This window comes from Melozone crissalis, unplaced genomic scaffold, assembly GCF_028551555.1.
Source record: "Melozone crissalis strain CALT ecotype California unplaced genomic scaffold, PUWL_Pcris_2 ptg000018l_1, whole genome shotgun sequence".
Taxonomy (NCBI): domain Eukaryota; kingdom Metazoa; phylum Chordata; class Aves; order Passeriformes; family Passerellidae; genus Melozone; species Melozone crissalis.
Window position 1 is genome coordinate 24,540,682 of NW_026535796.1, and position 24,659 is coordinate 24,565,340.

General features: G+C 36.2%; 1 protein-coding gene across 19 annotated transcripts in view; it reads right to left on the minus strand.

The window, feature by feature from the left end:
- GPHN (gephyrin) overlaps positions 1–24,659 on the minus strand; it is a 270,748-nt gene that overhangs the window by 150,983 nt on the left and 95,106 nt on the right. For all 19 annotated transcript variants that reach the window (XM_054276499.1, XM_054276497.1, XM_054276495.1 and 16 more), the window contains exon 3: positions 8,129–8,186. In XM_054276499.1, coding sequence (XP_054132474.1) covers positions 8,129–8,186 — 58 coding nt within the window. The remainder of the gene's footprint in view (positions 1–8,128; positions 8,187–24,659) is intronic.

Genomic DNA, 24,659 nt, shown 5'->3' on the forward strand with positions numbered 1-24,659 from the left:
CTCTTGGATCATAGTAGTCTAATCAGAGGCTTCTATTTTACATGCAAATTGGAATTGGGGATTTTTTCACATCTCCTATACACATCATTTAACACTAATCTCTCTTGAATTTTATCAGATGGCTTGTCACCCAACCACTCAGTATTTTTATGTCCTTATTTGCAGTAATATTTAATTTCTCTACAACTAATAATTTTCTTAATTCACTAAGATACAACCTGTAAATAGCTGTACAACTGAGGGTTATTTAAAAAAACAAAAAACAAACACCAAACCAAAAAACCCTAAACAACACTCCTGATCTCTTTTTCCCTATATACAAAGAAACAGCATAGAGAACCTGAAGGTTTGGGGTTTTCTTTAAAAAAAGCAAACCAAAACAATCCTGATGGCCTTCTCTCTTATATAGGTCTAGCATTCACCTCTTGTGACAATCATAAAAAGAATAAATTTCAGAAATAAATTTACCACACGAAATGAATCTAATATTGATCTCCCTCAAACTCAGTCAAGCCCTTAATTACTTATGACATTATCAGTTTTGATAGGATAACATTAAGTTTCCTTCATAGACCTCAAATAAGAATAATCAGAATGCATTCTTACAGGGTAAATAAAACCAATCAAAACTTAATGTAACAGGTCACGTGGAAAATTATTAGGGCTTTTATATAAACTTGATTTACTTAAACACTTGCCAAAAACTATTTGCTGCTTAATGAAGCTGAGCATGTTTTCTCCTCTCATTCATGCTAAGTGACATCCCATTTAAGAAATTACTTTTCCAGTGAGAACAGAAGGCACTGAAAACATTGCCCAGTATGAGGAGTCAGATGAAAAGTACAAGAGCTGGTCAGAAGATGCCCTAGGAGACAACTAGGTTTCAGGTCATGGCTGGTAGAAAGATATGTATTTAGCAAAAATGGAAAATGAAAGAAAGCCAGGAGGAATTTAGACAAAATTGGTTACTACAGCCACAGAGAGAGGCAGAGATATTTTTTTATGCTGGAAAACAAGAGATTTCAATTCCTGTTTCTGACATATTTAATTAAGAAAGGCTGAATAGACAAACAGGTCTGTGGAAATGAAAAATGTGATACACATTAATGTCCCCTCTTAAGGGCAACAGCTTAAATGCAGGGCAACCAGAAATGCTTAAAGGATGAACAATAGGTTTGTCTTGTAAATTAACCTACAGATGTTTTTGTTCTCTCTTTGCAGGAGAAATACAGAACTATTTTGTTTGTTTTAGAAAGCAAATAATATTTCTAAAGTTTTTTTGTCTTGTTAGCATTGCATTTGAACTTCCATGAATGCACAGTCTTCCTGTCCTTCCCTTCCCCATGTGGCAATATTCCATGATCTGCAAATCACAGGCTAAACTTTGGTATGTTCATAAGACTAAATCACACAATACTATACAAAATGCATTTGCTTAAATTCTGCTCACATCAGGGGACAGAAATTTATAACAATGCTTCAGCACTTTCTATATTCAAGACAGCCTGGAAGAGCAAGGTAACTTGGTGAGGTGGTTACATCTGTCATTTCTAGAGACATGAAGCCTCTGAAGCTACAAAGCCTATGCAACATAAGATGGAAGACAGCAGGAAAACAAAAAGTGACAATTCCTGTTTTCATGTGGAAAGTTAGTGAGTATACTCTTTTATACAGAGTGTCTGGGCATTTGATGCCCTTGCCAGGAAAGCAGAGGAATGTTTTTGACACATTCAGCAGTCCTAGATCAGAGTTTGATAGACACTTCAGCCACCACTCATCTTACATTCTTTTTGTAAAGGTGTTTTTTTGGTTGAGAGTCTGTGATTGCAGTGAGTATCCATCATCCACAGAAGATGAGAGAAACAGATGAAAAGCCCCTTCAGTGAGTACTCCCTAGGGAGTTTCTATACAGAAGCTTGAGATAGCAAAAGTTATAGCATGGAGAACAGTCTCATCCTCCAAGCAAAAGCAGTCTCAAACCTATCAGAGCAGAAACAATCCAAAAGTCAAAACTGATATTCACAACTACTAATGGCTTCATAGGTAGGAAAAAAAAAACCTACAACAGAAAAGGTTTTCCTATGAAACACTCATATTTCACTGGTGTGAGACTGTGCCTGGACTAGTCAGGCTTGCCCAGCCATACTTGGCACCAAGCAGAGTCAGAATCCAAACTGCACTTTCCAGAAAAAGTGGGAAAATCAGTTTTAGAAGCAATAAAACATAGATCAACAAAGTGCTCATGACAAGAAAAAATGACATAATACAACAGATAAGGAAATCACAGTCTAGGAGCAATATAATATGATAGAAATAATCAACTGTGGACTAGAACTGCAAGAGTGAAGCACAAATGCATGGCCATTATTAATGCTGCAGGGGTTGCAAATCTCCAGGTTGTAGCACAAACGCATACATGTGGATGAAAAATTAAAGGAAAGTAAGTTTTTATTTTATATAAAAGTTTCGGACAATTTTCTCACACAATCCCACACAAAACTTTAGTTCTCTCTAGCAGGGAAACAACATCTGTAACAACAGATTAATAATTAAGGATTAATACAGCAAGTAAAAACTCAGGTTTTGGTCATCTAAACAATGACATGTACTTGAAAAAGAAGACTAGTCAGTGATTGACTCTACTAATTCAGGATTTAGAAATTAACTCAGGAAGAAACTTGTGTGTTCATCGGGTGAACTTTGATTACAGGGAAATATGATGAGACAAAGTTGTTTTAATTTAACACATCCCACTTCTCAATTGTCCTAGTTAGATTCATGTCCATAGGAAAGTCTACTTCATGAAAATCCAAGAAGCAAGTAGGAAAACCTAATCTGCAAGTTTATCAGGGATTTCATACACTAAGTTGACATCTCAGTGTCAACTTTTTGTTACTGGTTAGGACATTTGCAAAAGGTTTTAGAAACTTTACCTAGATGCAGGAGTATAATTAAGCTGTCTACTGGATGGTCAGACTCTGAGTGCATGTTAAGAGAGGTAGAGGACAAGTCCTCAGTTTTTGTCGACACACATAACTAGCAATCTAATGGAATGGATATGACCACCACATACACCCTTTAAATCTTTTTAAACTTGTATCTGTAAGCTTTAGAGTCTATAGAGATGCTACTTAATACTCACTAGACATTCAAGGGATAATACCCTTTTATGTCATGCTTAGTAAGAGTTCTTGTGCTGTGAGTTAGTAATTATAATTTGAGATGCAGAAGAAGGAAAACACGAGCAGAAAAACTGAGAACCACAATTGTCATTCCTGCAAGGTAAATAGCAAATTTTCTTGGTGCTTTAGGATTAGTGGGAGTACACACTTCAAACAGCTTGAACTGCTTCAAAAAATTTATTTGAAGTGGGCAAACCTTTTTGTTTGTGCTGGATCCAAACAGATAAAGGAACAATAATCTCAGTATTACCATCAAATTCTGATTCCTCCCATCATAAAATTTGGAGAAACTTTTTGCGAAGCACTTGGCTAGTGCTGATACACTTGGCAAGTGAATATCCATACAGTGATGAATTAAACCAGATCCAGGACTTAACCTCCTATATAAAACTGGGATGACAGCACACTTCCTTGTTGAAGTAAAGCAAGGCTGATTCTGCAGAAGATGCAAAAGGTATCTAAATACTGCCCCACTGTCCAGTGTGGAGATGTATTTTCATAAATATTTTGAGGCACAATCCTGCTCTTGTGAACTATCCCCCACAGTAGTTACAACTACCTTTCTTTAGTGATTTTTTTTTAATATGGGACTACAAACTGGCACTTACTGACAAATTACTACTTATTTTTGCCACATGTTGATAATTATGAAAATGCTTTGATAATGATCAAGGCCAGTATTTCTTGTCTGCAGACAAAGTTTGTATGAGTTTCATCAGCTACTCTTATCAGCAAAAACCCAGATTCTGGGATACAGCATTATGTAGGTATATGACACCACAAAGTGGGCAAACCAAATGATTTCTGAGAAAGTCTTGGAATAGACTGATTTTAATTGTAATCCTATCAAAGCTGCTGATTTTTGGTGGCAGGGAGTACAGCTTTGCTCTGAAATACATCTCGCTGACACTGAAATCAACTTCCTTTGTTTCTAAGAAGTTCCTAAAAATGACTGTGTGGAAAAGTTAAATCTTTTGAATTCCTAAGTCATATAGAGCAACTGACCTCTCAAGAAGACACAGCACTCACCATTTCCTTTCTGGCTACTTTGCCCTTCCTCAAAGTTTTTATCATTTTTTACTCTTGGATCACTATCACTGGCATCTACTTTGTCAAGGACTGAAGACAATCTGAGAAGAACGTGCATAAAAATTTTCATATATTAAACTATTGAGTTAACACATACTCCTAAACAAAAAAAGAGAGCTATCCTACCATTACTCATGGAAAAATGCCTGTAGTTCTAAATGCAACCTTTAATACTTTATGCATATATGTTTTCATTAAAATAGTATCTATAGAAGAATTATGAGTGTTCCTTGGGGAGCATAAATTGTGTCTCTGTGTGAAAGGGTGGTTAATGGAATTAAAACCCCTCTTCCATCTTGCTCCAGAACTGCTTTACATCTAAATTTACAATTTATAACTAACAAAATACTTCCAACAAGATCTCTTAAAACTAACTACCACAGGAGGGGACCACTTAACTTTATTCTCTACACTGGAATATCTGTCTGATGCCACAAATATTATAGGAATGAAATGTTCTGGCAATGTCTTTCTTGTGCATATTACTTTCATGATTTAAGGACCTGCTACAAAATCCATTTCTGGTCTTGAGATGAGATGCATGAATATGTCTACATGTAAAGTGTATATGAAAGCACATAAAAAGTCAACACAAAACAATTAAATTCCTTTCTGCTCTTGACTTGCAAATCCTAGCAAACCAAGTATTTTCTTTTTAGGAATCTATTAAGGAGTGGTTTTCTCATTGACTGAGTCTTCCCCTATAATAGCCACCCTTCACCACATCACATATTTCCTTTGTAATGGCAGAATGTGGAAATCAAAAAGACCATATCTCACTATAAACCACAAGATTATACTGTTGACATAAATCTATAGGCACATCACATAATCTGTAATAGTCATAAATTTCTCTTTATTCTTGAGACAGTCTCCATGTTGTTCATCAAAACCAGTGTTGCCTGATAGGCTTGCCAGGTCCCATGTACACAAAATCATTTGGCTTGGAAGATCTCTCCTTTAGGCACATTCTATTACAGTGGGTGAGGAACAAGGCTGAAATCTGACAATGCTTTTTTGGTAGTTTGAAAAGCTTCCTGCTTACAGGATGAATATTCTGATGAGAATAGAAGTCTAGAGGAAGTTGAAACAATGACACTTTCTCAGGAATGTGCTGCAGTTTCTATATTTACAGTCTTCATCAGTTCTGGAAGCACTTTAAAACCAGCAGGTACTGAAAATGAAGTGACATTGCTTTAACTGGTGTGGAGGAATGACAGGAATGCAGATGGTAGTATATCCATTTATGCATTCTCTGAAAGCTTCTTTTATTGAAACAGAAGATCATGTGATAGAGGACATACATACCTTCTAGAAGAGTTTCCAGGGGGGAAACCTGAGATGGTATCTAGGTAAAGCTACCTGTTGAGTGTTCTCACTTTGGGAACCCAAGTACCTGTGACAAAAATCTAGGGAAGGTAGGCTTCAAGACACTTTGTTTCAGCCTGATACAGATGTTGTGGAACTGCAGCAGTGATTGGTTCCACACAATCCTTCCTAACCTTGGTGTGGTGCATGAGAATATTTAGGGTACATGTTATCACTTCTGCCATAAGTACTCCTCATTCACATGCCTGCAATAGTGCTCTACCTAGGATGAATTACATGAATTGACAAAATCAATACACTGGTTTTCCTCATAAGTTATTCTGAGCTGCAAGAGGTTCATCTACTATCTTTCCTAGAACACATGCAAATGCTAAGACTTATTTATTTGTCAAAATACTATTGCTCTCTGTCTAAAGAAGTTTCTCCTTTCCCATTTAGGAAAGCAGTTTACTTTTTATGGACTATCAGAAAACATGAAAATACAACTCAAACATAATTCAACAATCCATCAAGTTAAATGAGATTTTAAAAGTGAAGCTATTATTTTTGCATATTTCATCAAATTAACTTCCTTAATATTTCACGTTTAAATAGGGGAGAGATAGTTGCAAGGCAAAATAACTGAATTAAGGTGCGTGGAAGAAGATACTGTTCTCTCTAGAAGCAAAATTCCAGTAAGCTGATTTGCCTTCTATTTTCTCCTCTCTCCTTTTTCTACTCAAATCAGCTAGGAGAGCCTATCAGATGTTAAAACCACCCCCTACATTTACTGCAAGGACACTCCATCTCGCTGTTTACCAGCTGCTATTCAAAACAGATATGGATGAAATAATACTTCTTGATATCCAATATATATTTGTCTGTCTTAGTATCTTCCAGTAGTGCATTGTTTAATATAAATAACATATATTGCAGTTTAGAAAATTCAACCATTTAAGGTGTGGGAAGTGGCCTGACTTCTGACACAACCTCAAAACCCCGCTACCTGAACAAGGCAGGACAGCTACCAGAAACAATTAAAGGGAAGGACTGTCCCCCAGCACTTTAAATAGCTCTGACTTTGAACAATTAATTCCTTTTCCACACTTACATCCTGGCACAACTGAGACTAACGAGTAACCCATCCTTTGATGCTTCTTAGGATCTCAAGCACTTAAACACCAGCTAAATAAGAAGCAGCTGAAAATTCAGAGCAGTTCTCCTAAGCAGGTGAAGATTCCTGTGACTATTAATGTTGCAATAAATTCCGAAAAGTAAAATTATTTATCTCCCAACGTTCCATTTTTCTTTGTTCACTGAACTCAGTTTAGTACGATGAAGTCAGAAATATCAGCTTTCTTCAACTTCAACATTAACAAAATATCAGTGGTATTGCTTTTCTTATATTAAAGTAAAAAGATTGTGGTTTACGGTCTTTATAATTTTTAAAATAGTTTTGCAGCAGTTCTCTGAGCATCATGAAAATACCCCTATTTAATTTTGAAAGCCTCTTTCTTTTATTCCAAGACCAAAGTTTGAATCGTGGATCTATCCAGTAATAAATCATGCTCCCTTTGACAAAATTCAGGATAGAGAAGTCCATGAATCTTAGGTGATGAAAATAAATTTTGATCATGATGGTGTGATAACTTTGATGCAGACACAGACAGTCACTGTGCAGGGAGTTTGATACTAATTGAAGAGGAATAAATTCTCACCATTTGCACACTGCAAAGTCATGTCTACATCAGATATTATACAGTCACTTCCCTTCACAAGATTTTACAACTATTCTTAGTTCTCTTTGCACAGCTGAAAACGAGTATGTGAAACAGCACAGTGGGTTAAGCAATCACAATGAGCAAGCAATATATGAGACTGACCTACTAACAACCAAATGAGGAATCAGCTACACAAACTGTGCTATCAGGCGCAGGCCAAATTCCCCCCAGTACCCATCTTTCATTCCACTGAAAAACAAAACTGACACAAATTGCTGAAGCACGTTTCAGGAGTGGACTTGGCTAAATTGAGTTTTGTTACAATGCACATTACCTTTGAAAGTAAACTTCAGTATTTATTGCTCTCGCTACTCAAAAAACAGTTTATAACAATTTTTCAGCTTATAACTATTTTTTGACTTCATACTTTCCCCTTCATAAGACAGACAATGTTGAAAAATATGGATGTGCTTTAGATCTCAAAAGCAGAAGGACACTACATATATTTTTTTTTACTAAACTATAACTCAGTGTTCATCATAGTTCTCCATCTGTCTTCAGGTAGCAAAACAGAAATAGGTTGAATTACACAGGTTTCTGGCATCAAACAAATCCTGCTGAAGTCAGCTTAAACTGAAGGTAAACTGTATTTGTAAAAATAACTAAAATTCTAATTTAGATGCACAAATATGAATCTGATAATTTTCCTTATGACACTTTCTCCCCTATGGCACACTTCAAAGCAAGGAATAACATGGCTTTTTAATGTAACATTTCTGTAATTTTCCAAGGAAAGAAAATCAGTGTTGAAAAGCAGTAATACTGTACCTTGATTTCTTCTATTTCGTCTGGCACTATCTTGTATGCAGATATAGTCCCACCCAACCTGAAATCAGGAAAAAAAGTTCTCAAAATCAGTAACAGAAAATATAGTATGTTAATAGTCTTATGACTTGTTCCAAAACATAATATTCCTTCTACCAATTTAGAGGTAAAACCCAGTAAGTCCCAAATCAAAAGCAAAAACACCCCTTTCTTTATCCAACAAAAAATCCGCATGTGATTAACATAAATACTAGAAACAAGGTATCTATCAGATTAACAATTAAGTCAGCCAAGCAAAATTATCATCATCAGGCTGGTATTTTATATATTAATGGCAATCATCATATTCTATGATTTCTTGTTGATTGTCCAAGGCACATGGATGAGTTTAAGTGTTTGAAGACTGATGCACTTTGTGCTATTTCACTATGCTGTTACACAGTCTGAAATGCATCAAAATACAATTCTGGAAATTGAATTTTTTAAATTAAATGTGCATGTACAGACATCAAAAATCACACAAACTCTATAGCCTCCATGTTTGAAAAAATCTCTGCAGTTAATGACTGGTAATAAAAAGTGGGCGATGAGTAATATCTGGCATTGACACAGAAAAAACAGAGTGTTTTGTCCTACATGGAACTCACTGAAATTACTTTTTGAAATCCTGCAAAAATCCTGGTAAAGAACAGTTCATATACTGAAGATGTATGAATAGCATGTACTATAAATGGTGGTTAATATTACATTTTGCCCAGAGACATGCAGACATGGCTTCTTTTATTTCATGAAGCAGTCTCATCGATGGTGACAATTCAGACCTAAAAATATAAGTGCACTAATGACCTCCTGCTGGCTCTACACAGCAATACTATTCATTTTCTGGAGCCTACAAAAATAGAAGTTACACAAGAAACTATTTTTTGTAAACCAGTAGACACCTATCAAATGTGTATTTGAATTACCTCCCTCTTATTGGAATTTTTCTGATTGTCAGCATTTCTACACAGCTGTATTTTCTTATATCTTGAAAATATTATAAATATTGTTTAGGCAAGTGAAAAAGAGAAGAGGACACTAACACAGAAAATACATTAAGATTTTCCACTGAAGTCCTGCCTTTCCACGCTTCTCCTGTAAATGAACTGTTTGAAGGTTTTACACAGAGGATGAAGTTGTGTATAGGGAAAGTCTGAAGTCCGTCACTGCTCCAGGTAACATCAGCTGTGATTTCCAAGGTAGAGGCAGGGCTACGTCCAAATTCATTATGGACAAAGAGTGTAGCAATTGCTCTCTCCCATTTCCTCTGCAATTTCCCTTGCTGCCATCCATTATGTGAGGTTAAAGTTGGAGGAAACTGAAACTTTATTTGCCAGTGCAAGTACAAACATGAACTTTTATTTTTCATGACTTTGGTTCAACTAGTGTTTATAGTGATAGCTACAATAAATTGGCTTTAGCATCACAACGAAGGATTGCTCCATCAAATCGTGGCAAGCAGTGGCTCAGGTGGCACGGTGACATTGCACCTGACCAGTCCCACAGCTGCTGGAATGAGGTCCATAAGAAAGAGACTTTTATGTGCTTCTTTGAGATCCATTCCTGGCTGCGCTTTCGAGTACCCCAAACATCACTGACTTTGTACCTTCTAGCAGAAGGCGAATACAGAACCTGTACTGCCAGCACTCCAGAAACATGGAATTCCCCCTGGCACATTGCTTTATTTGCCACCCTTGGCACAACTATTTAGAACTTTCTTGGAATATCAGAGAAAAAAAAAACTTAACTCAGTAAACTCATCTATCTCACACCATTAATTAGCATCACCACGCAAATAGTTCTGCAAAGTTTTGTGTTAAGAGTTTAACAAACTCTGAATCTGCCAAGCTACAGCTCAAATTGTACTTCTCTTAAAAAGTAAAATGTCAGCTAACACAATTCCACATTTTTGAAAGAGAAAGACACATTAAAAATTCTGTTACTGTTTAAATAAACAATCTCTCACTGATAGCTCCAGCTCACATATCTTAGTCCATTTACAATCCTACACTGACATTTTTATCTTAAAAATCCAGTCTACAAACATAAACAACAACAAATTTGAAGCTGAAGGAGAATCAGAGAATATTAATATACAATTTTATCAATGTCTCAGATGTGAAATGAAGTTTTTATGGAAGTCTATACTTTCTTCATTTCAGAACATTAGATTTCAGTCAATCTTATAACTTCTGAAAGAGATTCACCGCAGCAGATTACAGTACCAGATTTAACTAGTGAAAGACATAAAAAAGACATTTCATTTTTATATAAAGTTTTTCTGCGAGTTTCACAGAAGTTTAAAGGCATGTCACACACTGGGGCGATGCAGCTAACATCATTATTAAAAATGAGCCACATCATTATTAAAAATCTCCAGCAGTCAGTTAAGTCTGAAGTGTAAGGGATTGGACAACATCGCACACACAAGTAACAGAGAAAAATCAAAAACATTGTCATTATTGCTAAGAAAAACCAGCAAAATCAAGGTAAATCAAAAATCAATGCAATAATGGATATGTCCAGCTTGGGGAAAAAATTCTCTTTCAAGTGTTTCTCTGAATTACATTTAAGTGTAACCATCAATTGTGGCCTGTCTGGAAGCTTGCTTGTCATTTTGCAATTCCTTGATTTGATTACTGACATCTGAAAGGAGACCAGACAATGACAAACAGGAGATTTCAGCTATAGGATGATACAGAGACCATGACAGGGGGCTTGCACATGGCATATTTTTTCACTTTGTTGTGAAAAACCTTCCTCTGCAGGTTTCTTTTTTAGGATACTTTACAGTACCATTCTTAACCACAATTAAGAATTAATTCTTAATCACATTTTCAGGAAGTAACTGTGATCAGAAGAGCAAAGGATCAGCTAGCCTGAGTGAGTATACATTAACTACAATGGACTTTGAATGCTAAAATATAATGCAGCAAAGAACATGTCAGAATGGCCAGAATTCAGATCACATTCTGATCCCTCTCTGAATTCAGATACGGATGCAAATTTTGTGCAGTCACTCTTCATCTTTCACATATTTTACTTTAACAGATTTTATTACACTGCTCTCTATTTGAAAGACTCAACATCCAGCATCCTCCAACAGAAATGGCATCAGAAATGGCATTTTCTCTCTGATAATACACACCCAACCAAGAGTAAAGCTAAGTACCAGCCAGTTACTTCCAGTACACTGAAAAGATGGTCCTAAACTTCACCCAGAGAAACCTAATGTGCAAAGCCTTTCTCTCCCAAACTGCAGTATTTTCGCACTATAACAAGACATGCTATTTTACAGTGAAATTATTCTAAATACTAGTTACCTTTAATGTTTCACTTGTATATGTGAGAGATAACTTCAAACATACTAGAATTTGTATTCAAATTTTGACAGACATTAATCTTATCAACTATGTATCATACCGTGAATGTAATGGAGAGAGCCCAATTCTCCAATCTCTTTGCAAAAAAGAAATGAAATTATTCCTAGCTGTAGAAATAAGAGCTGACACAATGATAATGAAAAACCATATCTTACACTGGGCTAAACTGGTGAAGGTGTTTGAGGCAAGGATCAGAAAAGATAAGATAGAAATTCCACAAAAATAATCAGGAAATAATAAATATAATTATTTTATCAGAGGTTTTAAAACTAATAGAAATGTAGTGGTTTATCATCTTTTCAGACTGGGCTTGTGAAAGTTCACAAAAAGGATTCAGGAGAACAACAAGGTTTCTATAGCAACCTAAGAAATTAGCAAAATACAGGAAATGAACTGAACCAAGGCCAACACAGTTGTATTGCAACAGATGGATGCTTTACTATTTCACAAATCAAAGCTCAACATGCGAGAAGAGAGAAAACTACATCCAAGTTAAGGGAAGTTGAAAACCAGGAAGAGCTGTGCTCAAATGGAGATAAGAAAGCATGAACTACAGCTCAAATAAAAAGTAAACTCATGACAAAACTAAAAGAGAAATAAACTTACATTGTTACATTATTAAATTTACTCTGTTACAATATTTTAACAGGCTGACCTGTTTGCTATTTATGTTTCTTCCCAGATAGTGCAAGTTGGACTTCTGGCTGATTTTCCCCTGTGCCCCTCTATATATCCATGCTGGGACGGTCTCACTGGAGTGTTATTGCACAGTAATACTGGAGTATTATTCCCTTTTGTGCAAGACACCTGTGCACTTGGACTGAATCCATATGGGTCAGCTTTTATAATTTGAATTCTGACCAAAGGTATGAGCACAATCTTTATCTACAGTTCCACGTTAAGGGACTGCCATAGGAAGCTGAGCTATTGATTCATCTGTTAACTTAATAAATGAGTCATACCAAATGCAATGAAGTAAATTTTCTAAAAATAGTTTGTAGCCAGCTTGGCTGCTGTCATCTGCTGAATTTCTCCAACACCACTTTAATTAACATTAATCTTTCTTCAGATAGATCACTGTCTAAACAATATCAAGTTGTCACTAAACCTCCTAAAGAAACTCTCCTTCATCTATTAATGAAAGCAAAACTCAAAATTCTCCACTTGGCATTTTTTTTCCAGAACCATCTCACAAACATGTTTGTTACCTGCCATCAGGATATTCTGTCTTTTGAGTGATTTATAAACTAAGCAGATTATTCAAGAGAGACTGTTCTTGGGAGTGGATCAAATGACTGGCTATTTCTAACTCTACAGGCATGCTCATTTCATCACAGGCTACTTCCTACAATAATTCTCCTGCCAGAGCAAACTGACCAAGTCAGCATCCTAAGCCTGCTCATCTGGACTACCTTGATGTTGGCCCCTACAATATCAACAAATCAACTGGCCTTGGATCCTCACAGCCTCACAAAGTACTCCAGGGACAGAGGTAGCAGGATTTAAAAGCATTTGAAAGCTTTTCTCTCCACTACCTGCAAGATACATTAAAAGCAGAGAGAGAGAGCTCCTTTAATTGATAACTAGTTTCTACTGACCTTTGAGAAATTGTCAAAGCACCCTGAGGGAGGTAGTAAGAAGGCTGCTATTCTGGGCTCCTTCCTACACAACAGAACACTGGCAGCTACAGCAAGCTGGGCTGCAGCTCCTGGCGCTGGCTGCTCGCCAGCAAGGAACCGTGCAAAACACAAAACAGCTCCCAGAGAGCATCCTCATGACAGCTTCACTTACTCAAAGGCATTAAACTACGCCATGAAGAGCCACCCCAGGTTTATTGTTTCTTTTTGGGGTATTATTATTATTGTTATTGTTGTTACTATTTGAATAGATTTGATAATTAGATCCTTGAAAACTTACTTCCCTCCTCCCCCAGTCTTTGGCTAACTTCAACATGCTGTACAGGAAAACATCACAGAAATCAAATTATTGCAGACATGCCCTCTGTCAGTTCATGTCTCTCATGAACAACAGCTCTGAGATTAAAACATCACTTTAGAGGATTCTCCCTCTGCCTCACCACATCCCAAAGATTCCTTACCCACACAAAACAAAAAAAGAGGGGTGAAGGGATTAACCCAAAAGTTTTTATTCCCCACCATATAATTTTTTTAAGGGTAACAAGTATACCACATTTTCTGCCGCTTTCAGGCTTTTTTTTCCCCCCAAGAAAAGCAATAAACAACATGAAAATATCGTTTTTAAGGACGAAAGCCATATTATTTTCCTCTTCCACCCTTCCAAGCTGGTTTGTTGCTTTGTTTTTTCTTTTTTAAAATTTTACTACAGGAAAAGCAAGACTAAGTCAGAAGAGGCTATTTTTTCAGACACTTCCGGCAGGAAAATATTATCACCTCAACATTCTAATACTGGAAAAGAATAGGACAAGAATCTTTGTCCTCAACATATGCCAGAAATTAGGGATGAGGTCATATGTAGGTCATTTGGCAATCACAGGACCAGGAGCCACTCTTCTCTTCTAGCAGAATTAATCTGACTTGATTTAATTTTGGGGAGGAAAGTTGGAGCTGTTACCAAGCGCATGAGTGTAAAACACACACCCTGTGCAGCCCCACACTCTGTGCAGCCATCCAGGCCCACGTGAGTGCAGAGCTTGGTGCAGTTTTCGAGGGGTAACTTTGCTTTGCCCCAGCACACGGGGCACAGCCCTGAGACACATCCATAGATGGACTCCTCCTCTTGAAAATGTTCATCAGCTTGATTACTGCCTATTAAAAACACACCAGGGGAGAGGGAAGGCACTGGCACCAAAAAGTTTTGGGCTTGCAGCACTATCGCCCAAAACAAATTGGATGAAGAGAACACTTAGAATACACTCAGAATACATACTTCTCAGTGGTGCAATTTATTTTTTTTTTTAATCTCAGCATGGGAAGGTGCATTCTATGCAAAATCAGGAGGACTGCTGAGCTTCCATGAGAAGCAAAAACTATAAGTTTTGATTTTTACTAAACAAATTAATTCATAATTACTCAAAAGTCCTATCATCAATACTTACATGCTTCATGGCAAGAATTTGAAGCATGCAAATAGCAAATATTTTAATACTTTTGAATAAAATGAAATTAAGTATAAACAATAAGATATTTATAACATCAGACTTTTTAAAAAGATTTTAGCATTTAACTAGTAAATAAATACTTCATAATTTGTAATAGGCTCTTTCCAGCAGATTATAGAAACTGAAATGGTCTGAGAATAATGTTCTGAAGACTAATTCTGCACTTAGGATTTTCATTAGAGATTCAAAATTTTATTTATAATTAAAACTGACTTATAAAGTCTTCCCAAATGCCAGCAGAATCTAAAACCATTCTTGCCATGTGGACCAGCAGCAAAAGAGCCCACTTCCATGCAGGATGCATGTGTGTTTCTAGTGCAGAGGCATGGATTGTACTCTGCTCCATCTGATTGGTGATCTAAATATGGAAATCATACATTAAATCAAACAGACAGAAATGTCAGCTAGATTTAAGTAAAAATGTGCTCAGTGACTTTGAAAGTTCCCACCGGGGCATCAGATGCTTGACCAGCCAGCTCATTAAACAACATGAGCAAGACTTGAAATTTCCTGAGAGAAAAAATATGCAGAAGCAGACAAAAATCATTATCACAAAACCAGTAAAATTCTCACCATTTAGACAAAGAAAAATATATTTAATATCCATGTTGGGATTTAGTCAGTAGACTGAGGACTCTAATACACTGTATAAAAAGAGATATTTATAGTAAATGCCAAGACAATAATATATGTTGATCTTACTTTGTCCTGTCGGAAACACCATTGTAGGGCAAAGTATGTATTTGCATTTTTTCCAGCAAGTAGATAACTAAGAAAGATATAGAGCATTTGCATATATATTGCTGGCAATTGCCTGTCAGAAAATCCTCACCTACCTCAACTGAAAGCAAAAATTTTGGGTGCTGGAGAGTGACCCTTTGCCTACCTTGGAAGGCACTGCAAATTAAAGGATTTAGGTGATCTGATAAGGACTGCAATCATCTGCCTGGAAATGGAAGATTACACTGGTAAATTACCATAGCAGTTTGTAGAAACTCATGCAGGAAGATAAAGCAATTTTTGCTGACACTCCTGTCATTGCAGTTGAGCTCTATTTGCTCCCACCCAAATGTAAAAGAGAGACCATCTAAACCAAATATGAAGAAGATTCTTCCTTGATAATAAGCTGACCCACAACTAGTAGAAACCATAAAGTTAATTTTTATAGAAATTAACATTGCCCACCTTCCCTACAGATTTATCCAACAAGAAATGAATTTTAAAAATATGGCATTTCCCCACAAACCCCTCAGGCTTTTTTTATTTATATGCTGCTCACAATTCCACTACAATATTATAATTTTTTTTTCCCCAGTAACTTTAGTGCATTTTTTCTCTTCCACTTTTAGACACTCAAGCATTCAACATGCTTGTGAAGCCTGGTTAGACATGCTTCACATGTCTGTCTCCATGTGCCAGTTTATGCCAAGATTAAAAAAAATTAAGTATTTATTTTAAAAAGAGGAAGTTTGACTGAGATACTGATCCCAGGAAATGGGACCAGCAAGAAAGGAATACTTGATGAACAGGCTGGAATGAATTGCAGACCACAGGCTGAAAAGTGCAATGACAGTATTTTCCATGATTAGGCAAAAAGACATCCAGAAAGTATCTTCATTCCAAAAAAATCAGTAAGAATTGAAGGTGAGAGCAGAATGATTAAAACTTGAAAAGAATAAAATGTGGAGAATATGTGGGAATGGTCTGATCATTCCAGAGTGTAGACCAAATTTTTTCTTTACAACTTAAATCACAGGGCTTATGGACAACCACCAGAACTTTTAAATAATTTGTTTTAAAAAAACAACCTGATCCTACAATACTGAAATGACAAAAATGAGAGAGGAGTCTCAGAGACAAGCAGCATCCAGAAAGGCTAATAAACTTGTTCACACAATGCTTCCCCCTCTGGAAGCTCTAACACCTTACTTTGCTCCACCACATTTCAGAGAGATGTTAAGTAAGAGTATGATCCAGCACACAACCAGTGGCAGTCTTGTTATATCTGTATTTCTCCAGACAGTTAAATTCAAAAGTAAAATTTGCTGGTTTTCTTTTTCCTTCATACATTAGCGTGCTCACATATACATACATATATCGCCCTGTGTGGCCTAAATGAGTGAATGAAATTCTGTTTAAAATAGTAATCTGACTCAAGGGGAGTTTTCTTAGTGTATGCTCTGTGCTGGGAATGTGAAAGGGAAAAAGAAAAATCAGTTTAGCTGCAGAATGGAGTCACAGGAATAAAACAACACCACATTTGATCTGTCTTCAAACCTAGAAGGAACTTTCTACAGACAAATAGTATTACTGACAATGCTGCAAGTGAGATTTTATTGCATGTCTCACACAGTTATCTCCATTCCAGATAACTTACAGTTACTTTTGATATCGTCATCATCCATATTTTACAGTTGCTTATAAAATATCTGTATAGTTCAAACTCAAGGAACTGAAAAGCACTTCTTTGTTATTCATATATTATTAGCTGTGGGCTTTTGGAACTAATTTTTGTTTTTTGTAGTTGTCACTCCCTTTTTCATTGCACCTGATCATTTACACGTCAACAAAAAGTTTCTAGATTAATTTAAAAGCCATTTGATGTATTGTGTCTGCTATTCATGCCACAGCATACTACAACCTGACACTTTCATTATTCAGAAACATGGGAGGCTGGGGGGGACACGTGGATCTTCGACAACTTAAGAAGGCTTTGATTAAACGCATTTATGCATTTTGTTCCATTCAGGTGCCAGAAATAATTTCTATTTTTTGATGTTTAAATAGCTTGTACAAGCGTAATCCACTGGCAAAACATAACTATTTACACCTCCTTACTTGCAGCTTTAATTTACCTTGTAAGTCCCTAACAGCTATGTTCTCCTTCAATCTATTCTGCACAATGTTCTCTTAAGAGCAAAAATAAGACAGAAAAATCCTCTCTGGTTCCATCTTCCAAAGCCCTTCTCTCTTTTCCTTGCTCCCCCTATAAATATGACTTTAGGAGGAGGCTGCAAAGTTACTGAGCACACCACAACCCTTACTATCACATCCTGTGGGTGACAGTGACCATAACATGCCCCATAACTTCAACATGCCTCCAGCAATTCCCGAGCTGAAGAACTCGGATAAGGCAGAGATTTTAGCTCTTCCTCAGTTTCTGCCCCAACACAGGAGTGAAAACAGATAAGGTGAATCCTGGAGCTTACATTCCTGTAAAGCAAGTAACTTCCTTGAGCACTGGCACGTGTATTCCATGTCAGGGAGGTCTGGGAAATTTGTCTAGATAAATGTAGCAAAAGCAACAGGAGGTGGATATCTTATGCAAAGCAGAGATTTAGTCTAGAAGTCTCTGCCACTTATCAGTGTATTGGGAAACTATAACCCCACAGATGTTTAAAATAAAAAAATTAAAGTAGGGATCTTTCATTTGCCAGAATGTCTCTTTGGTCTTTTCTCAAATCAATTTATGTTTGGTCTTGTCTCAAATCAATATCAATTTAATGTATTTGGAGAATAGTCTTGAAAAAAGCTTGACTGCAGGTCTACCAGCAAGTACCACACAGAGCTTAGATGTGTTCCTAGGCATCTGAAACAGCCACTATGTAAACTGTGATCATAAAATCACATTGGAAAAGGTGAAGCACCGTGGATTTTTCTCAGACTATACACAAAGAACCATGTTATATTAATTAATGCTGAATTCCTGACTAGCAATGGGCAAATGACAAAAGGTGACCAACACTAACGTTGTTAACGCCTCCCACAGTACTCACTGAGCCCTGGAGCAGAAAGGAAATCAAAGATGGTTATGGCAAACTGGGAGTGAGGACAACACAGGGCATGCACAACTCTCGTGGACAACGATATAAAAACCAAATACATGAGATTTGTGTACAGGGATAGCTGGGCTTTATGAATAAACCACTGGAAGAAACTGCAATGTTCCTTGCCCAATTACAATTTACTATTTTACTCCAAACAAGCAATTATTATTATGAAACCTGCCTTTTCCTTCCAGAACTAGCAATAAACACCCTCACCCTTTAGACAGCAACAGCAATAACAAAAAAAGCTAGTTACACAAGCCCAGAAATAACCCAAATCTATATTGAAATGAGTTTAAGTGATAACCAAACTTAGGAACTGAGCTAAACTGCAGCATTGCATTAAGAAAGAACATTTAAAGAACTGATAGAAAAACCCTTACAGATAACACCAGTACAATATATTTTAGGACCTCAGCATCCGGTTAAACTGCAAGATCATATTATGCTGGCAATGCCATACTAGCATTACAAAGTTTTATTCTATTTTGGAATTGCCTTTGTGATCAAAGAACTTAGAGGTAGGTGGGTGGTGCCATCAAGTCAAGCAATGCAAAAATCTCTTGTATTTAAAACATAAAAGGTAGATCTAGAAAGCTGGTGGAACAAAGACCATTTATAAACTTTAAAAAAGTCCAGATTTCGTATCTTATAAATATTCCCCCTCCCCTCCCTCCAGCAGAATATCATGGGTAGATTTTACTAGGTTATTTTAACATAAACTATATTGTCAGCTATATTTTCATCCAAAACATGTCAGGACAAATAGTGATGCTATCCCTCCACAACAGCAGTCAATGCTTTAGCTCCTATTTCCTCCAGCCACATCACCTGACTTTAAATGCTCACTGATGCATAATGTTACCCTAGATAAGTGTCAAGATACATTTCATTGCTGCAGTGCCTCTATACCTTAAGCTGCTAAGAAGGCAGGCTTCTCCAAATTCAGCAGTGTTCTTCAAAGCTGAGAAACATGATTACCCAGTGCACACTTAGCTGGCTTCATAAATCAGACAATAATTGTAATAAATGGCTTTTACAAAAAAAATCGACTTTTCATGCTCTGAAGATGTTTTAGTATGAAAACCAGAATGTCCTCTTTCATCTTACTTAAGGAAAAGTAAACACAGAGTAAAAGCATTCCCTCACTGATTCACCTTTGCAAGTCTTATGTAATAATTTGTCCAAAATCCACGCACACCGAATTCAAAACCATTTTAATGAATAAATAAAATGTAGGAGAAGCCTTTTACAAATAAAAGAAAGTCAAAATTGAGTACCTAATACCTAAACATATCCATTCCAAGGTTACCTTTCTGTCATATCTATTGATTGGCTCACAGCTCAGCTGATCTTTACAGTCAAGCACAGTGACTCCACTTGCTCCACATATGCCATTACAACAAAAAAATTCCACATGTAGATTTTAAAATTTCTCTTTGAGTTTACATTGATAAATTAAAACAGTATGTAGCATTATCGGCATTTCTGCTCTTGCCCCAGCTCAGTTTCATCCTCAGAACTGCACTGATCCATACATGAGCAAAACACAGAACAAAAGTTTTCTCAGCATTTCCTTCCCCCCAGTCTTTCCACCTTCTAAAATCTGCTGAGTAAGTAGCTATAATACAGAAATACTTCAGGAAGAGCTTTCATATTATTGGAAATTCACAGAGCAATTCAATCCATTACAGTTTTGCATTAAATTGCATTAAAGGAAGTATAAGGCCTAGAAGTCTTCTGATTTTACAATAAATTAAAATAATAACCCTAACTCTGAACAACTGCTAGTGACAGATACTTGAATGATGCCTCATAAAGCAAGCTTGCTACTTGTTTTTTAAAATGTTTACTACCTCTTCTGGCAGAATTCTCAGCTTTTATTAACAACTGAACTATTAAACATAGGAGATGAAGGAAGAAAAAAAACCAACCAAAACCTTGGATCTATTTGTTATTTTCAGAGAGCTATACCAGCATCCCACATAAGATCACAGCCAACTCTGTACCACAGTGAGAGTGGCACTGAGCCACAGCTAATAAACCATGCTGAGAGGAAGAGCATGTTGGCTTGTACTCAGCACTGTGCTGCAGAACTTCTCTTACAGCCAGCCAGCTCAGAGTACTCACTCGTCCTTATTTGTCAAAAGCTACTAACTAGGGAGTAGGTAAATTACATTAATTACATAATTTAAATATAAAATGTATAAAATATGTTGCATGTTATAACAGTGTAATTAGAAACAGTATGTTATTCCATGAGAATGGTGCAAAGGAATTGTTCTCAGCAGCAAATATAACTCATTAATACCCATTTGAGATCTTGCAAATTAAAATTGGGAAAGAGCTACTTGACAAATTTTCAGTGACTTTTTTCACTTTAAAATGTAATGCAATTAAAACTAAAATAGTTGTGCATCATAAAATTTTATCAAAGGTTCTCAGTGAAAGGTTCTATAAACACTTCGACATGAAATCAAATATTCAATTTTTTGGTTTGCCAGTTTCATTTCATGTTAAACATTCCACTCCTTTTTAGGGGCCAAGTACAAAATATTTATTGCTTAGTTCATCCTCTTTCTCATGGACTTGTGTTTTCTCAGTATTTTTTGCTCCATTTGATCACAGGGCATCTCAAATTTAGCTTAAGTTACCCATTCATATTTCTCCCTTAATTCACACCCACACCCCCCCCAACCTATCCCACTATTAGACTTTTTATTAATTGCAGTAGTAAACAAACAGTTGTCTTATTTCATAGCTTTCCTTTTACAAATTAACCAACAGTTCCATGAGAAAAAGTTTTATTTTCTACTGCCTGAAAACAAGATCTGTGAAACAGGCTATTTAGAAAGGGTCTTGATTATTAGATTCCGGTTAGAATAACTCATTTTTAGCAATTCCACCAAGAGCAGTCTCTTGCCTCTGCTCAGCACAAAACCCTTCAAACCTTAATTTTCCTTTCCTCAAGGCTGAGTACTGCACAGTACATCACTTTCCTGCAGTATTGTTAGATTTTCCTCCTGTAACTAGCTACTGCAGCAGACGGCTATTTATCCTGTAAGATTGTTACAAGAGCACCCTCAAAAGAAGGAAAAGAGGCTGACCTGCTGCTGAACTGAACGCAGCATCAACACAGGCTAATGATCAATAACATCAGTTAGCATTTTCTTCCATGGTTTTCAAACGAAGCAGCAACAGAAATAGCTGTAAAATCTGAACAGTGCAGATGTATTTGAATGTCTTATTTCACCATTCACTCCTGTTCCAGAATAACAGAATGTCAAAACATTTTCTGATAAAGTCTCTCCTCAATAGTAGCTTCTGCTGAGGTAGAAAGGACATAAACCAGCATGGAGTCCAACTTTGGTGAAGGAAGGGACATAATTTCTGGAAGTAGTCAAATATGTACAAACCTCCTTTTCATATGGCTGTCAGTGGTCTGATCCTTTGCATAACTCAGTATTCCTGTGTCTTAAGAAATACACATTTCTTTGTGCCACTGTAATTGTAGAAACTACAGATGCCTACCTCTTTGTGGACACACAAAGTCACAGATTTTGAGCAAATACATTAAGTTTCAAAACTTGCCCTAATGAGCCTGAATAATTTCTTATTAATGATCACTGATGTTTCATTTATCTCTTCTTTCTTCTCCAGTGATGATTCCAACATAATCCTTCTGTAAACTGAATAGAATTCAAGAGTACAGAGCAACACAAAACCTTGTTATTAGGGTAGCTAATAATCTGAGAATCTAATTTCTGTTCAAAATATTTAGCTAGTGTCTTGTGCAGAAGAACAGAAATAGTAAAAAGAAACTATCCTTTCATATGCCAAAGCAGCACCAAAAATTCATGGTCTTGAGAAGCCTCTGTATATATAGACCACTGCCTTAAACAAAGAGGAAAATCATGGGAGAGATTGACAGAAAATAAAGATGTGAAGAATGAAGACACCTCTGATTAAAAAAAAAAAAAAACAACTCTTACTAATAAGCTCTCATTTGAGAAATGCTTTTTCACATAACATAAGGCTTTGGACAAGAACAGTTCTAATTAGTCCCAAGTTAAAGGGTATTAAGACCTTGTTAAAAATGGAGGCTTAAATCAGTTCTTTGTTGGGTAATGAAAGTGATTGCTAAGATGACACTGAAACAAATTTTAAGATAAATTATTGCTGCATTAGAGAAATAATAGGAAGAAGGCATTTCTAAATACTGCTAACTTTGAACAGATTATTGCTATCCCTTCACAGTAAGTCAATGCATTAAGATATGCAGAAATACCCAAGAAGGCAAGCTAATTAAAAGCTTGGGTACTGGTAACAGTGTGTGACTGAAATCAAAAGTTATGACAAAAACTTCCTTGAAAGGTTATTGTTAGTAAATATAAGAATACTATCTGACTATTAAAAATAGCTTGTGTATATACATGCTGCAGTCATCACACTGTTCATAATGTTTATTTCCTCATGTACACAATGGAAATAATAGTAGCAAATCAAAGATGTTAAAACCTGGGACAGAGGAAAAAAATTTCAATCCAATGAAACTTTTATCTTATATTAGAGGTCTTGAGCATCTTAAACATTCATAAACTGTAAAAGAACATAATCAAACCCTTTAGTTTAGTATATAGAATATAAATTACGTTAGCATATACAATAAATTAGCTAAAAAGATTAAAAGGCTTGAAAGTGCAGATGGCAGGACAAGAGAAAGAAGAAAGAAAAAAAACCACCTTCCTAAATTGTAGAACTCACTGCTATCACTGGGATTTCTGAATAAAACCTTGAGCTGATAATCTCTTTTTCTACTAGATCTGGGGGCACTTTTGTTTCACATATATATCTTCACAATATTCTACTCAACCATGCAGGCTGAAGCAGACACACTTCTCAAAGGTGTTTGAGACAAGCAAAAAGGGAAGATCCTTGCTCAATTTGGACTTTTTAAAAACACACTTCCCAAAATACTTTAACAACATAAATCTGAATTTTTTGTGTATATGCAAAATATTAGAATTAAAAATATAAAATTGCTCTGAAATCTCCAAATCTCTACAAACTCATCTATTACCAATGCCTATATAATCATTAGCAAATAATGAAGTACATAGAAGCACACCATCTATTTGAACACAAACGTTTCCTTTAAATCTTACTCTGCTTTTGAGCACAAATTCATTCCTTGAGGATTTATTTTTAAGGTTGCTAGCTTTTAAAAAAAAACAACACAGACCACACCGTTAAAAATATGAATCAGTCTGTGAAGTGTGCTGCTTCATCCCCTCATGGGCAGAATTGCCCTTGAAAAGCTATTTGCCTAAGGCTCATGGCAGGCAGCATTCCTTCTTGAGCCAGGGAAAAGTGGAGAAAACCTAAAATAACTGGATTTCTTTGCATTTTTCTGGCAAATTCCTGTTTTTAGAAGGGATTCTATGCTGAAAGATTCTGAAAAAGTGCATTTTAAAGTAAACTGTACTAAAAGAATACAGTCTGAATACAGTATCATTCTTATAAACTCAAAATACTTTACTGTAACTCTACTTATGTCAGTTTTGAAAGTAAAGATTCTGAGAGCCATTTTGGATGGATTTTGGGTAAGGGTATTTATTGCAGCTTGGTGGAAAGCAAATTTTGCTCTTATACACAAAAAACCAAGATGATCCACCCATGTATGGGGAAGACTGGATAAGCATCACCCTATTTGGGATGAGCATTTTCTGGGTTTTGTTGCTTAATCTATGAAAACTCATCTTAAGAGTTTCAATGTTTCAAGATTATTCAAAACTCAAGTACCTTCTGGAATTTTTCTTTGTGGTTTGGACTTTGCAAAAGAAACTTGAAATACAATTGGATAATACTCTTGAAGCCTCTGATCTTCCCCTGAAATTCATGTGTGCTTAGATAAAGATGAGGTTCTAAACTGTATTAAACTGTTAAGATAGGTTGAATTAAAACTCTTTCAAATCTTGTTCCCTAATTTTCACAGCATTGAAAATGCAGTAGAGTAGGCACAATGCAGAGTTTCCTGAACAAAATGCCAACAGAGCGGGTACAGCTCAAGCTCCAGGCAGAAAATGGACACAACAGCTGCTCATGGTACCACACACTGCTTCTCAGTCCTGAATCCTGCAGCCATC